Source organism: Cordyceps fumosorosea, assembly GCF_001636725.1.
Source record: "Cordyceps fumosorosea ARSEF 2679 chromosome Unknown scaffold_1, whole genome shotgun sequence".
NCBI classification, from domain to species: domain Eukaryota; kingdom Fungi; phylum Ascomycota; class Sordariomycetes; order Hypocreales; family Cordycipitaceae; genus Cordyceps; species Cordyceps fumosorosea.
In genome coordinates this window covers 3,307,434-3,320,444 of record NW_017387301.1, presented here as the reverse complement: position 1 = coordinate 3,320,444, position 13,011 = coordinate 3,307,434, and the positions used below count along the sequence as shown (strand labels likewise).

General features: G+C 56.9%; 4 protein-coding genes across 4 annotated transcripts; 2 read left to right on the top strand and 2 right to left on the bottom strand.

Moving 5' to 3' along the window:
- Positions 1 to 111: 111 nt before the first annotated feature.
- On the top strand, positions 112 to 1,550 carry ISF_01064 (hypothetical protein; the record flags this gene model as incomplete). The annotated part of the gene is made up of 2 exons (XM_018844671.1): positions 112 to 588; positions 660 to 1,550. The coding sequence occupies 2 exons, from the start codon at positions 112 to 114 to the stop codon at positions 1,548 to 1,550; spliced, it is 1,368 nt and encodes a 455-aa protein (XP_018709121.1).
- Positions 1,551 to 1,857: 307 nt separating this feature from the next.
- ISF_01063 (RNA 2'-phosphotransferase) lies at positions 1,858 to 2,801 on the bottom strand (the record flags this gene model as incomplete). Its single annotated transcript, XM_018844670.1, has 2 exons — positions 1,858 to 2,499; positions 2,553 to 2,801. The coding sequence occupies 2 exons, from the start codon at positions 2,799 to 2,801 to the stop codon at positions 1,858 to 1,860; spliced, it is 891 nt and encodes a 296-aa protein (XP_018709120.1).
- Positions 2,802 to 3,849: 1,048 nt separating this feature from the next.
- Positions 3,850 to 4,879, top strand: ISF_01062 (Extradiol ring-cleavage dioxygenase, class III enzyme, subunit B; the record flags this gene model as incomplete). The annotated part of the gene is made up of 2 exons (XM_018844669.1): positions 3,850 to 3,964; positions 4,053 to 4,879. 2 exons carry the CDS (start codon positions 3,850 to 3,852, stop codon positions 4,877 to 4,879), a joined length of 942 nt encoding a protein of 313 aa, XP_018709119.1.
- Positions 4,880 to 5,198: 319 nt separating this feature from the next.
- On the bottom strand, positions 5,199 to 6,671 carry ISF_01061 (arrestin (or S-antigen) domain protein; the record flags this gene model as incomplete). The annotated part of the gene is made up of 1 exon (XM_018844668.1): positions 5,199 to 6,671. One exon carries the CDS (start codon positions 6,669 to 6,671, stop codon positions 5,199 to 5,201), a length of 1,473 nt encoding a protein of 490 aa, XP_018709118.1.
- Positions 6,672 to 13,011: the final 6,340 nt, after the last annotated feature.

Here is a 13,011-nt window from a genome sequence, read left to right as displayed (position 1 = left end):
TTTTTTTTTTTTTTTTTTTTTTTCTTCTTCAGTCTCCTTTTCCACTCTCATCTCTTCTTCTTGTTCTGTTTCTTCTCCATCTTATTCAATACCTTTCTTACAAGAACAGACATGGCCCCCATCGTCCAAACCCCCGGCCTGTCCCCGCTCGTCCCCGTGCCGTGGGCCGGCGTCCGCGCCTGGCTCGACCAGGCCGAGGCCACGCAGGCCGCCACCGGCGGCTCCACGGCGCACGTCACGCCCTCGCAGCTGCTCGCCCTCTCCCAGCTCGCCAGCTTCTGCGGCAGCGACGAGCCGGACGTGTCCAGGCAGGACCACGTCAGCAAGCTCATGCGTATGTCCTCATCGCGCGACCCGGAATCCGTCGTGGCTAACGATGATGCCGGCGCAGGCCTCTCGCAGGCGCGCCGCCTCGGCGCAGCCCCGACTTTCGAGATGAGCGACCCGATCGAGGTGCCCTTCCGCGGCGCCTTCCAGCTGCGCTGGCACTGCGCGTGCGTGCTGCCCTGGTGCGCCCGGCGCTTCCCTCCCCCGAGCGGCGATGCCGAGCAAGGCAAGGAGCCTCCGGCGCTGTTCACCAACAAAAAGGTATGCTCGGCCCCCCTCCGTCCCGCCGCTTGCCGGTTTTTGGCTGATGTGAGTTGCAAAACTTCGAGCAGGATGCAAAGCAGTACGCCGCCATGCTTGCCGTAGCCTACCTCGATAGCGTGACAAAGGATGTTGCGACTTCGCGCACCGCGCCGCGCGAAACTCCTCCTCTTCCGCCACCGAAGCAGGAGGAGCAGCAGGAGAAGCAGCTCCCACCGGAGCAGCAACCCACACAGCAGGCGGAGCAGCAGCAGCAGCAGCAAACTCCGCTGACTCAACCGGCTCCGACGGAGCCTGTAGCCATCATGGTTCAGCCCTCTCCGGCTCAGCATGCTCCGAAGCAGGTGGCGTCACATCTTCCGCCATTTGAGCCTATACCTGTCGCATCGTCGCCCTCGCCGCTGCACCCTCAGCCATCACCACCATCCACCCCTCCCACGCCACCTCCTCCCAGCACGTCCCAAGGCACCATCACCACCACCATCAGCACCGCTGCGCCTTCATCCCCGCGGCTCAAACGGCCCCTCGACTCGCCAACCACTCCCGAACCCACCCGTCGGTCCTCCCCCCTCAAGACGGACCGCAATCAACGCCACCGCAGTTCCTCCCCCGCAGCCCCGGACGCGGCGGCGGATACCCCGGTTCCCTTCGCGTCCCCCCAGGGCCGGGGCGCCGAGGCCGCCGCCGAGCAGAGTCGGCTGTTCGGCGCCATCGCCCGGCTGTGCGCGCACCTGGGCGTGTCGCAGCCGCAGTACCGCCTGACGCAGGACGCGGACCGGCCCAGCTTCTTCAGCGGGCACGCCGAGTTCTCGGCGGGCTCGCGCGTGCCCGAGGGCGTCGCGGTGGCGCGCGGCGTCCTGGGCAAGAGGCAGGCGCGCATCCACATCGCGGAGCAGGTCCTGGCGTGGATGGAGAAGGAGAAGGCGAGGAGGCAGAAGCTGGTCGACGGCATGCTGTCGTGAAAAGGAGAAATAAAAGAACGAGATAGACAGGAGAACGAGAAGGGGGGTTTGTTGGTGTTGGGAAGTTGACAAAATTTTCATGACTGAAGGTATTTGTTCCAGCATAAATGATGTTTAGACTGGGCGAATTGATGATTGTATGTACTGAACATGCTGTCATGAAAAACTCAGACTGGTTGAATCTATGCTTTATATTTATGACTGTGCTATGGCTGATGGAAAATGCATGTCTTATGTATTGTAGCGTCCCCAAGTCATCATAACGCTATAGATATATGTGCGATACATGCGATGGCTCAAGGTCAAGCTACACCCCCCCACCCCTCCCTCCACCTCGTCCTCCTCCCCTCGGGCCCTTGCCGTTCGGCACCGTCCTCTTCACCCCCGGCGGAATGTCCGCGACCCTCACGCCGTCCTCCCAGAGCACGCCCACGTCCTGGCCCCTGCCCTCGACCCTCTTGAAGAACTCAACTCCCACCAGCCCATCCGCGTCGCCCTCCGTCAGGATCACCCCGTTATCACTCCGCCACCACTTGACGCCCGCCGCCAGGCTCGCCGCCACGTCAATCTCGATGAGCAGCTGCGCGTCGCGCCGCATGCCGCTCACCACGCCCTCGTCGGGCGTGCCGGCGGCGCAGTGCACGTGGTTGCGGCTCATGGGCCGCAGGCCGCCGGCCTCGACGATGGGCTCCCAGAAGGCATAGTAGGTGCCGTGGACGACGCGCGGCGGCACGTTGCCGGCCTCGAGCGTCAGCGGCTCCAGCAGCGACGACGACTCGAGCTTGATGGAGTGGCCCTGGTTGGCGCGGATGAGGTAGTCGCCGGCCCAGGACCCGGCAACGTCGGCGGACTTGGGCTTCAAGGAGAAGCGCTTCTTCTCGTTGGTGGCGACGACGTCCTGCACGTCGGCGAGCGTGACGCTGAGTGACTTGAGAGGGCCCCATTCCAGCTGGAGGTGATTAGCCCACGCGTCGGGGGTGTGCTCATGAATGTATGGCCTACCACTTTGTCGAGAGGGGCGTATCCCTCGCTGTCGAGCTTGATGCCTGCGTTCTCGGCCTGGTGCCGGAGGAGTCGTGACAGCGCGCGCGAGACGTCGCTGGACCTGCCGCCGCTTCGCCCCCCACGGGCTTTTCGCCCACCTCCTCCTCCTCCTCCTCCTCCGGCTCTACCTGCCTGGCTATCGGCCTTGTGCAGGATCTGATCTTGAATATCCATCGCAGCGGCGCCGGCTGCCAGCTCGTTGGCCATCCCGGCGCGGTGGGGATGAGGCGTCTGTTTGTGCTGGCGAACAGTGGTGTATAGGCGCTGCGCGACGATGAGGGAAGCGTACCGGCCACTTGCGATGTATCGGATGTGATTTTTTGAAGTCAGCTTCAATGGTTTCAAGGCGGCAGATGGTGGGAGATGCGCCTTCATTTAACGGCCTGTGGTGAGTGATGGGTTGAGTCAGGGTCCGGTTTTGTGCCTCGTGAGGTTGACTTGGTACTGCAGAACAAAATGTTTGCGCAGAAATTAGTCACGCCGACCACAGTGGAGGCTTGAGCTTGAGTGTAAGTGTAAGTGAGTTTGTATCCCTGGCGAAACCAGCTCGTCTAAGTCACAAAATGAATTAAATCGATATGGATTCTCTTGAATATTAAGAGCAATTATTGTTTTAATTTTCTGCCTTGATTTTGCATCTGTTTCGGCCGTTGTGGCGAACATCATGTATTCAACACCTCGGACAATCAAATCTATGCATTAGTTATGCCCTCAGGCATCGAGGCCAGAGTACGCTTCCCGTGGGAGACGAATCTACATCAACACAAAGACCTCATTGTATATTTTCCCACTCTAGAATCCTAGTCCAAGCAAGTCTACGTTCTCTCCCCTGCTGTTGCGTAATTTTCGACCATTTCGTCGATCGATTTGGCCCCTGCCAAGTCACCAACCGATGGTGCCTGATCCTCCCAGCCTGGCCGGAAACGACGGCCGCCTTCTCAGCGAATTGCATTATTAACAATTGCTAATTCCTTAAAAATCCTTAAAAAAAGAACGAAGGAATTACCCCACTTCCATCCCCGCCCCCTCCGCTCCGGACTCATCACCCCGCGCGGCTCTGCTTTACGGCTCCGAAAGCGTTGATTGATAAGCGCTGTTTCCGTCCTTTTCTTCACTCTCCCACTCCGTCGCCGATTCCTCGCATCCCACTTTTTTCCAAACGCACCACGCCACAACTTACCTGCATATAAGTCGGCCCTCTCACCTGGCCCAACTCTCCCACTCGCCTTTCCCTCTTTTTCCCACGATGAAGTAGATGGATCTTCTGTGGATCGCTCTCGCCCTGCTCATCCCCTTTGCGCTGCATCTTTTCCGAGCCGCCGCGCCCAAGATGCCAGTCGGCCCCGTCATCGCGCTGTCCCACGGCGGAGGTAAGGAACCCGGAAACCCCCATTCCGAACCTCATCACCACCACAAACGACCTCGTCACCAACTAACTCACCCACCCCACCCCTCCAGGTCCTATGCCTCTGCTCAACGACCCCGGCCACAAGTCCATCATCGCCTCCCTCCGGAACCGCGTCCCCGAGATCCTGCGCCTCTCCTCGCCCGCCCACCGCCCACGCGCCATCATCCTCGTCACCGCGCACTGGACCACCCCCGACCCCGTCATCTCCGCCGGCGCCTCCCCCCAACTCCTCTACGACTACTACGGCTTCCCGCCGGAGTCCTACTCCATCACCTACCCCGCCCCCGGCGCCCCCGACCTCGCCGCCCGCGTCGCCGCCGCCATGTCCGCCCAGGGCCTCTCCCCCACCCTCGACACCCGCCGCGGCTGGGACCACGGCGTCTTCGTGCCGCTCGCGCTCGCCCTGCCCGCCGCGGACATCCCCATCGTGCAGGTCTCCGTGCTCGCCGACGAGGACCCCGCGCGGCACCTGGCCATGGGCCGCGCGCTCGCCGCGCTGCGCGAGGACAACGTGGCCGTTGTCGGGTCCGGCTTCGCCTCGTTCCACAACCTCGGCATCATGCGGGGGCTGCGCGGGTTTTCCGGCGGCTCGGTAGACCCGGCGTGGTTGGCGTTTCGGCAAAAGACGGAGGAGTGGAACGAGGCGCTGACGGGGGCGGTCGGGGAGGCGAACGCGACGGAGGGGGTGGCGAGGTGGAGGGAGCTGCCGCACGCGGACATGATGCACCCGCCGGGGGGCGGGGAGCACTTCATGCCGCTGCTGGTGTGCGCGGGCGCGGCGAGGGGTGAGGACGGCCCGTCAAAGGCGTACAAGGACGAGTACATGGGCGTCGACATCTTCACCTACTACTGGGGCGCGCCGGCCGTGACGACGTAGACGGTGGCACACCGGTCAATGAAATGAATGTACATAAGTTTATGAGAAAGATTGCATATTCACATGGAAAGCATTGTGTTGCGGAAATTATAAAAATGTATTGGTTGTAAATATTGGCGGGTCGTAGCCCTTGTATCAGCACATCTCCAAAAACCATTCCTATCATGCTTCGTATGTCTTCGTAGATTAGATGAAAAGATGCAGTAGCCCAAAGTCCTTCCGATGCAGTGCCGTTGTTCGCTGCTAGGGTATATTGTAAAAAATAGACAAAATTAAACCGCTGTATAAATCCAAAATGGAAAAAAATCATGACACGCAGCTAAGGTGACGGGACATCATCCGCCGAGGCGTCAATGCTCGAAGGACGCGCGTAAAGCGGTTCCAGATCTTGGTAGTCGATGGGCGACTCGAGCGGGTAGGCCGGTGGGCTGGGCGGCACATCCTCGTAGATGGGCGGCGCCTCGTTGTCCCAGCTGACGCCGAGACCTGAATGCTCGGTGAGAACGACAGCGAAATGCATGCGCAGGATGCGGCCGGTGCCGGTCGGCGTGGCCTGGTGGGCCCTGCCCTCGGGTGCATACTCCTTGGAGACGATGAGCTCGAGCAGCAGCGAGTGCGAGACCTCGGTGCTGTCGGCCGTCTTGGTGTCGCACGCGTACTTGAGCTCGCCCGCGCTGTTGCGCGCCTGGTTGATGCTGTAGTCGAGCTCCATGTCGACGGAGCCGTCGTGGCCCGAGTAGTCCGACTTCCAGCCCTCGTGCAGCTGCTTCTCTCCAATCACGCGCACCTCGTTGCGCACGGTGCCGCGGACCTCCCCGATGGTGCTGGCGCTGGCCGCGTGCTTGTCGCAGGCCGGCGCGACCGTCTTGATCGTCTCCTCGAGCTTCCACGTCACCTTCTTGAGCTTCCACAGGTCGACCGTCTTGACCTTTTCGTTGTGCGTCATGAGCCCGTCGAGCTTGAGCGTCAGCTTGTTGGTGCTGGTCGGGTGAACGACCGAGGCGTAGTCAGCGCTGGCCTTGATGTTAGTCGGCGGGAAAACGCGGACCGAGTGGTGCGGGAAGAGCGGCTCGGGAACGGAGCGCTTGACCAGCAGCGTGCGGTCAAACTTGAGCTGAATCGGCGTGCTGGTACCGGTGGCGTGGCGCGAGACTTGCGCGACGGCCTTGAATTCGTAGGCGATAGAGACGAGAGGGGTGTTGGTACTCGCGGGCAGCTCGCCACTCAGTAGTGCAGAGAAGGGAAACGCGTGCCGGCCGCGATGCAGTTTGGTAGTATGGTCGAGAAAGACCCAGGCTTGTAGCTCGGTGACCTGGTTTTGGCATTCCGCGCAGTGGCCCTGGCATGGGCGCTTGTATGTGGTGTGGATGCTGAGATTTGCTTTAAAGCTGTCAATATCGACAGTGTCCTCCTTGATGTCGAGGAAGATCTGGCCAGAGACAATGGCGCCGGTGCTGTCCTCGCGGGTGCCGTGGAAGATGATTGGCGGGCTCTCAATGTTCCAGTCAACGGCGGCTACGCTGCAGGAGGCCGGATTCAGCTCGCGCACCGGGGAGCTAGAGGACCGACCAAAGTGAAGTGAGAGTTTGTGGTGCTTCTTAACGGCCTCGAGTAAATCGTGGGTCTTGGAGGTGTCTTCGGTGTCGGAATCGTAGGGGCTGCCAGAGATGGAGTTGTTCCTGGACGACTCGCACGAGGCATTGCGGGAGGCGGTGCGTGAGCGGGCGGCATTCTTGATCTGTGAAATGTTGCCGGTCGAGGACCGCAGGAAGTTGGCGACGAGGTGAGGCATGTCGATGTCGGTGCGCTCAAGCGCAGCGGTGTTGTTAGTGGTGTAAGTGGTGCGGTGATGGTTGCGCAAGCAGGTTGCGTTCTGGTATTTCGGATATCAGTGTCGACAGAAGCAGACGACACGGAGAAAGCTTGAAAAAGCCCAGCGTACCCCTCCTTGTAAGTAGCCTTGGTGTTGACAGGAGGAGGGGCACACGACTTGGCCTTGCTATGGCAGAGAAATCGTGGCTGCAAGGGTGAACCGGGGTTGTCTGTGGTGTTGGTGGTGGCCGCTTGTCGGAGGTGCAAGAAACAAGCTTATGGTGGTCCAAGTAAAGCTTTTATTGCCTGCGAGGAGAAGTGTAGTATCAGGATTGGCGTGCAGAACGCCACTGTAGGACGATTGGTCGAGGTCGAGTAACGGAGGGCGAACGCCGAGCTTAATGCGTGATGAGAAGCGCAGGTTGCTGCAAGGCTTGTTTTAGTGCCAAGGGCAGGTGTGTACGATGCCGTGTAGCCGTGTAGACGCAGATTCCGTCAGAGATCGGGTGGTGTAAGAGTTGATTAAGAGGCTCGCGGCGATGACCGAGTGTATGAAGTTGTCCGGCGATGACCGTGCAGTACCAGGCAAGTATTAGATATATGGCAGGATGATGCAGGGCTGCAGCAGATGTGATGCTAGGTGATGCAGGTGGTGTAACGGGTAGAGCCAGTAGCAAGTCTGGGGTAGAAACGGGCAATGGTTATCAATGAGACGTGAGAGAGATATGTAAAGGAAAGGAAGACGGGGAAGAGGGTATCAAGGAGTATTATACCGGGGGAATGAAAGATGTATGAAAAGGTATGTGTCATTTGGGGCGAGGGCCGAGTACGGTGGTACCTATAACTTGTATTGGTAGACTCGACTTGGCTTCACTTTTTTTGGTTCGCGGGCCAGACGCCGTCCACGGCCGATGAAGGGCCCATAAAACATGTACATGGATGGGCCAGGCGATGGGGCCAAGTTCAAGGTACCTCCTGACTTTACACCCCTCCAGCAAACGGGAGACCAAATCGCACGCCCCGGGCTGGCTTGCGGCGCTGAAAGTTGTTGGTGGTAGACTTTGACAGTGGACACTGTACTTGTCGGCAGTGGAGCCGTGTGCGCCCTGGCTTTTGTTAATAGGCGGTTGGCAGCTGCCAGTCAACCGAACCAGTTATTAGCCAGTTGCCAGGTGCCAAGTCGTTTGCTAGTTGCCGATTTGCCAGCTGGCGATTCGTAGTTGTAAAGAAAAAGAAAAAGGAAAAAAAGAAAAAGAAAAGAAAAGAAAAGAAAAGAAAAGAAAAGAAAGAAGAAAAGAAAAGAAAAGAAAAGAAAAGAAAAGAAAAGAAAAGAAAAGAAAAGAAAAGAAAAGAAAAGAAAAGAAAAGAAAAGAAAACGAAAAAGAGCTTCCTGTCGCTTGTGCTACCGATTGATGCACTCTGCATGCACGAATGACAGCGGCTATACACTTAGACACCGAAACCAAATCCTCCCTACTTACATACCCAATCCGAATCATAATTTCTAAGACTTGATTCATCATCATCCTGATCAGTGCTCATCGGTTCACGACCTGTAGCGTGCATCCACACAGCCAAGGCTCGCAACGACTGCCAATAACGCCATGCGCCCTTTGGCTTGTCGTCTCGACCGTTTCGACCATCAGCCGCGGCTTGCGAACGTGAGCCACGGCGTCCGTCATATGACTGGGTGCCAGAACGGCAGGGTGCAAAGCATGTTTCGTGAATCTGTACCAAGACGGTTACACCTGCCTGGCCACCGCTACCCGTGGCTTGCTTCTAGCGCGGGGGCCACGCAGCAAGGTTTTGTCATCTCCAGCGGGCACCAAAGACCAGGCGTGCGCAGTCGGCCGCAGCACGTCATGGCTGCTACCGTTTCGGTTGTGGCTGTTGGTGCTTGGAAAGATGGTGCTTAGAAATGCTGCCAGGCGCCTAGGTTCGAAATGACACAATTTTGGTATTACAAAGCCAAGCGCCATGTCTGGTGATTTTCGAAACTATGATGTTCAGCTTCACGGTGAAATGACATTCGACTCGCCGTTTTCGATTATTATTTACTGCTCCTCATGTAATCACACGGTGCGCAGCAACTTCCTAGTGCCGCGCCCAGGTGCAAGTACTCTGCGTCCGGGTCGCCTCACGCTCTCGCCGGACAGTCGCCCCACCTGTACTCAATCGACGCTCCGGAGCTGCGGGTCTCTGCCTCCGACGCCCTGCCAGCAGCAAGGCCAAGGCTGGCTGGGCATGTTTAACCGATGCGACGAACTGCAACTCTTTCATTTCTTGTCCCGGCTCTGCGCTGCTCTAGCATTTCCCGTGCTTCGTTTTAAGCGGCGGTGAAATGTTTTAGGTCGGCGACTGTCGAGACAACAAGAAAGCACAGTCTCGCCGAATGCCATGGACGGAACGGGGCAGGAGAGCGAAAGCCGGCTAGCAATGTCACCACCTAAAAAAAGACACGGACGGCACGCACACGGTAACCAAAAAGAGGGTGATTACTCGCCACGACTGGATGTCAGGCACCTTGACTTGCAATGCATAGCCAATATACTGGTAACGGTATAGAGTTCACCGACTCGTAGCACGCCCCTCGCCTGTTTTCTTACGATTCCGGCAGTGGGCCAGTACAAGAAAATTTTCTGCGCACGTTTATTATAGACAGCACGATGCAATGCATCACGCAGCGGTTTGTTTCTGACCCAGACCATCAACTGGATCCAGTAAAAAAAAAAACTTCTCTGCTGGAGCCGCCCAAGAGAGGGTGTGGAAAACACCCTGTGACCGGCCCCTTGGTCCCCTGTTACCTTCCGCATTCCAGGCGACGTCGTTGAGTTTAGCAGGCCCTGACCACCTGTGCTTCCAGCGCTCACTCATTCCCTCTGCCTGGCGGACGTCGTTCAAGTACCTGATTTCCCACTAGGCTCACCCCCCTTTCGCCTGTCCCGCAGCGCACACCACGCGCCCGGAAAAAATTGTTCTCGATTTGGGTCAGGGTCGTATGAAATGGATCGAGTATCTCCGCTATTGCAGTCCCCATCGGACACTATTTACTGGATTGCAAGACTTTTTTTTTCACGTTACCTCTCATCACGATGGTGTTTTGCGTAGGCGCGCTACGGGCAACTGGTATGCTCTAGCGGTGCATCATTGCTACCTTGCCTCTAAAAAACTGCAGGGAGAAGAAAGATCTGCTCATTCTGGCGTGCTGCCTGGCTACAGGCTCATGCACAGCCCGTCAGCGATCTGCCCGATACTTCGTACGGTATTCCCGGTTTTTGCCCTCGTTCCTTTGCGTGCCGTCTTTCATCTCGCTGCCAGGTCCCGATGTGCCGCTCCAGCCGTTCCAAGTGCCGCCCAATGCAAACTCGACATGATGTTCGTCAAGCACCATCCTACCAAATATGTATCTCGTACAGACGGTGTGATTTATTATACACGGGCCGTTTCAGCAACAAATGTCATGTCAATGTCCACATGTGATCCATTTAAATGGCTAGAACGCTCAGCTCCATCGACTTGGCTCCTCCGTCCCGCCGGATTCCGTGCAAACGGTACTAAATAGCAGGTAGGGGAGTAATTCCGTCTCATGCATGCTCCAAGCGTCTTGCCCGAGGAGGCCGCTTACTACTATTCTCTCCCCCCGCGCCCTTTGCGAGCACGCACTATGTCATCCCCATGGGGATGGACACACTTTTTTTGACTCATCGGCTGTCATGATGAGCGCCTCAGACCCTGACAAAACGGAAGCCAAAATCTGCCGACATCGGGCTCTGCTATGTGTTGCTACCATTGTCGCCGTGTAACTGGTGGATCGCTGCCTGTCGTCTGCAAGGCGCACGCAGGCTAGTTACTCGGCAAGGTTTTAGGCTAGGCTGGTCCTGGTAGGTGTGGTCGACTGCCTCTCGGATCCAACCGATTCGTGGTGTGGCTTGTCAATTTTCCAGTCACAAACACAAAAAAAGGAGGGCCTGAGAAAAAGGTGGCTGAACGCGGGCTCTCGTGGTCAATCCGGGCTCGGCCGCACCACGATCGAGCCGAGAGAGGCTGCCCGCGGCCGGCAAAAGAGGAATCTCTTGCCTCGGGTTGGCAACGAACTGCGTCGATGCGCTGCGCCTTACAACAGGTCACCTTCGGCCCGTCATGTGCCGCTGCCCAAGGGGCGTTTTTAATAACAAAGCCGACCAAGCCTCGTTGTTACATATTTGTAGCGGTGTGTCTGCTTCCATCCCTTCCTTGCATTTTTGAACCACACATGCGCACCGTGTATATTCCCAACTCCCACCTAGACGGCCGCAACATCGACCACAGTCACAATCACAATCACAACCGCCAAATCAGCACTTACACGGGCCCCGGCGTAATCCGGAGTAGCACTACGCCGTCTACTCTCGCATATTTCCCAAATCGGCAATGCCAAAGTGCTTCTCGACTCTTCTCCTTTTTCTACCCTTACACGGCATGGCCTGCCTCGACTCCACTGCGGTTCTGTACCCGCCTGGTGGAATCACGCACCGTTGCGGTGCTCTCACATCTTCAACAATGTCCCATTGTTTACGTTTCTGAATGGTCAAATCAGCTCATTCTATATATACATCCAGGCAACCAAGCAACTCAAACCTGCAAATGACTACAATTGCTGTCAGGTACCAGTACAAGCCTTGCTACGCTCACTCCCACGACCACTGCCTGTACCAACTTACAGTATTGGCTTTGAATCCTTTGTGTATAAACCATACTGCCAGAGGAATCAATTTGCGCAAGAACTGTCAGAAAAAAACAAGTCTGTGTCGCATGCCCTCCGTCTTTTGCGCTAAAAACACCTCTAATGCAGCCACTGCGGTGAAGTCACCTCCAAAGGAAAGGCGCGTATAATCCGCCATCGCGGCCATGTTAAAGGTAAGGCGCGCCTAACACAAGTTCTCGTGTACTCGCCGGCAGTAGACATGATGTACCGGGGTGGTAAAATTATTGGTTCTGGCGCCAAAGGACAGCCTTCATTCAATGCAGCCACTGCGGCCGAGTCACCTCCAAAGGAAAAGCGCCTGTAATGCGCCATCGCGACCATGTTGACCTCCAAAGGCAAGGTGCAACTAACACAAGTTCTGTTGTACTCACCGGCGGTAGAAGTGATTGATGGGCTTTGTTAAATTAGGCTCAGCGTGCCGAATGACAGCTTTCAGCCATTTACGCCTCAAACTTCCTGCAAAACCTTCGCAGCAACTGGAGCCTGATGCCGGGCTGCCGCCGCGGCCGTCCCGCGGACCTCCGCGCCAGACCACCACCGCGAAGCCGGGCCAGCGATGGCGACATTGCAGAAGCAGGAAAAAGCACATCGAAAATCATCAGTAGCACGCAACACTCACCCGGTGGATATAACTGCGCATATTCCAAGACATACACCCCTGGCCCGTGCCTTGCATGAACCCGTCTCCTGGCGTTTCAACTGGCCATTTCCCTTCATCAACAACGCCGCCGCCTTTCTTGACAATGCGGCTCAGCGTGGGACCGGCTACAACGTGGGTGGCTGGCTGGCCACGGGCAGCTTCGGCCGATCGTTTTTTTGCCGCAGCCTTTTTTTTTACCCTTTCTTCCCGCGGCCGACGGGCAATAAACCGGCTTATGCGTGGTGGGCAAGGGGGCGGGCACCATTACTCGTATGAGATACCCACCGTAATAACAACTTTGACAGTGGCATATGATCTGAAAAGCTTTTTTTTTTCTCTTGCTACTGTACCTTTTTAACGGCTTACGGCTTCGAGGCCGGGCGACTGGATCTAAGAAGAGAAAGTTATAACTACGTTGCAATATACGCGGCATTCATCTCCGGGGCGTGCCCGGGTCTAGCCCGTGGCGTGCTGGTAACATCGGAGGAAATTTTTCAGCTCAAGCCCTGTTTCTAGACGTTCACTGACAAGTCTGCGGACTTCTCAGGAAATTACGCAGGAAAGTGCGTGTAGATAGTTACTTACGCGATCTTGTTACGCTCGCGCAACCATCCAAGAAATGAGGCTGGAAATTTTGCTTCACCGGCGAGCCCAACTAGTCCTAGCACGCAGGTGACGCAGCCTGCCAGATACTGAGTATTGAAACTGTGACTCACAAACCAATTTGCCTGCATATCCCTGCGCCTTGCCGAATTTATAAAGCCTTCTGGCAGCGATGCACATTTCTCGATTTTGTTCTTCTTCACAGCTTCTCACGGTTATCATGATCCGTCTTGAAAGATGATCCGCCTTTAATAAAGGCCAACACGATGGTGGCCGCAACGCGGGAGCTTGCCAAGGGGTAAGCTGTTTTCGGCTCCACCTCGTCTGATTTTC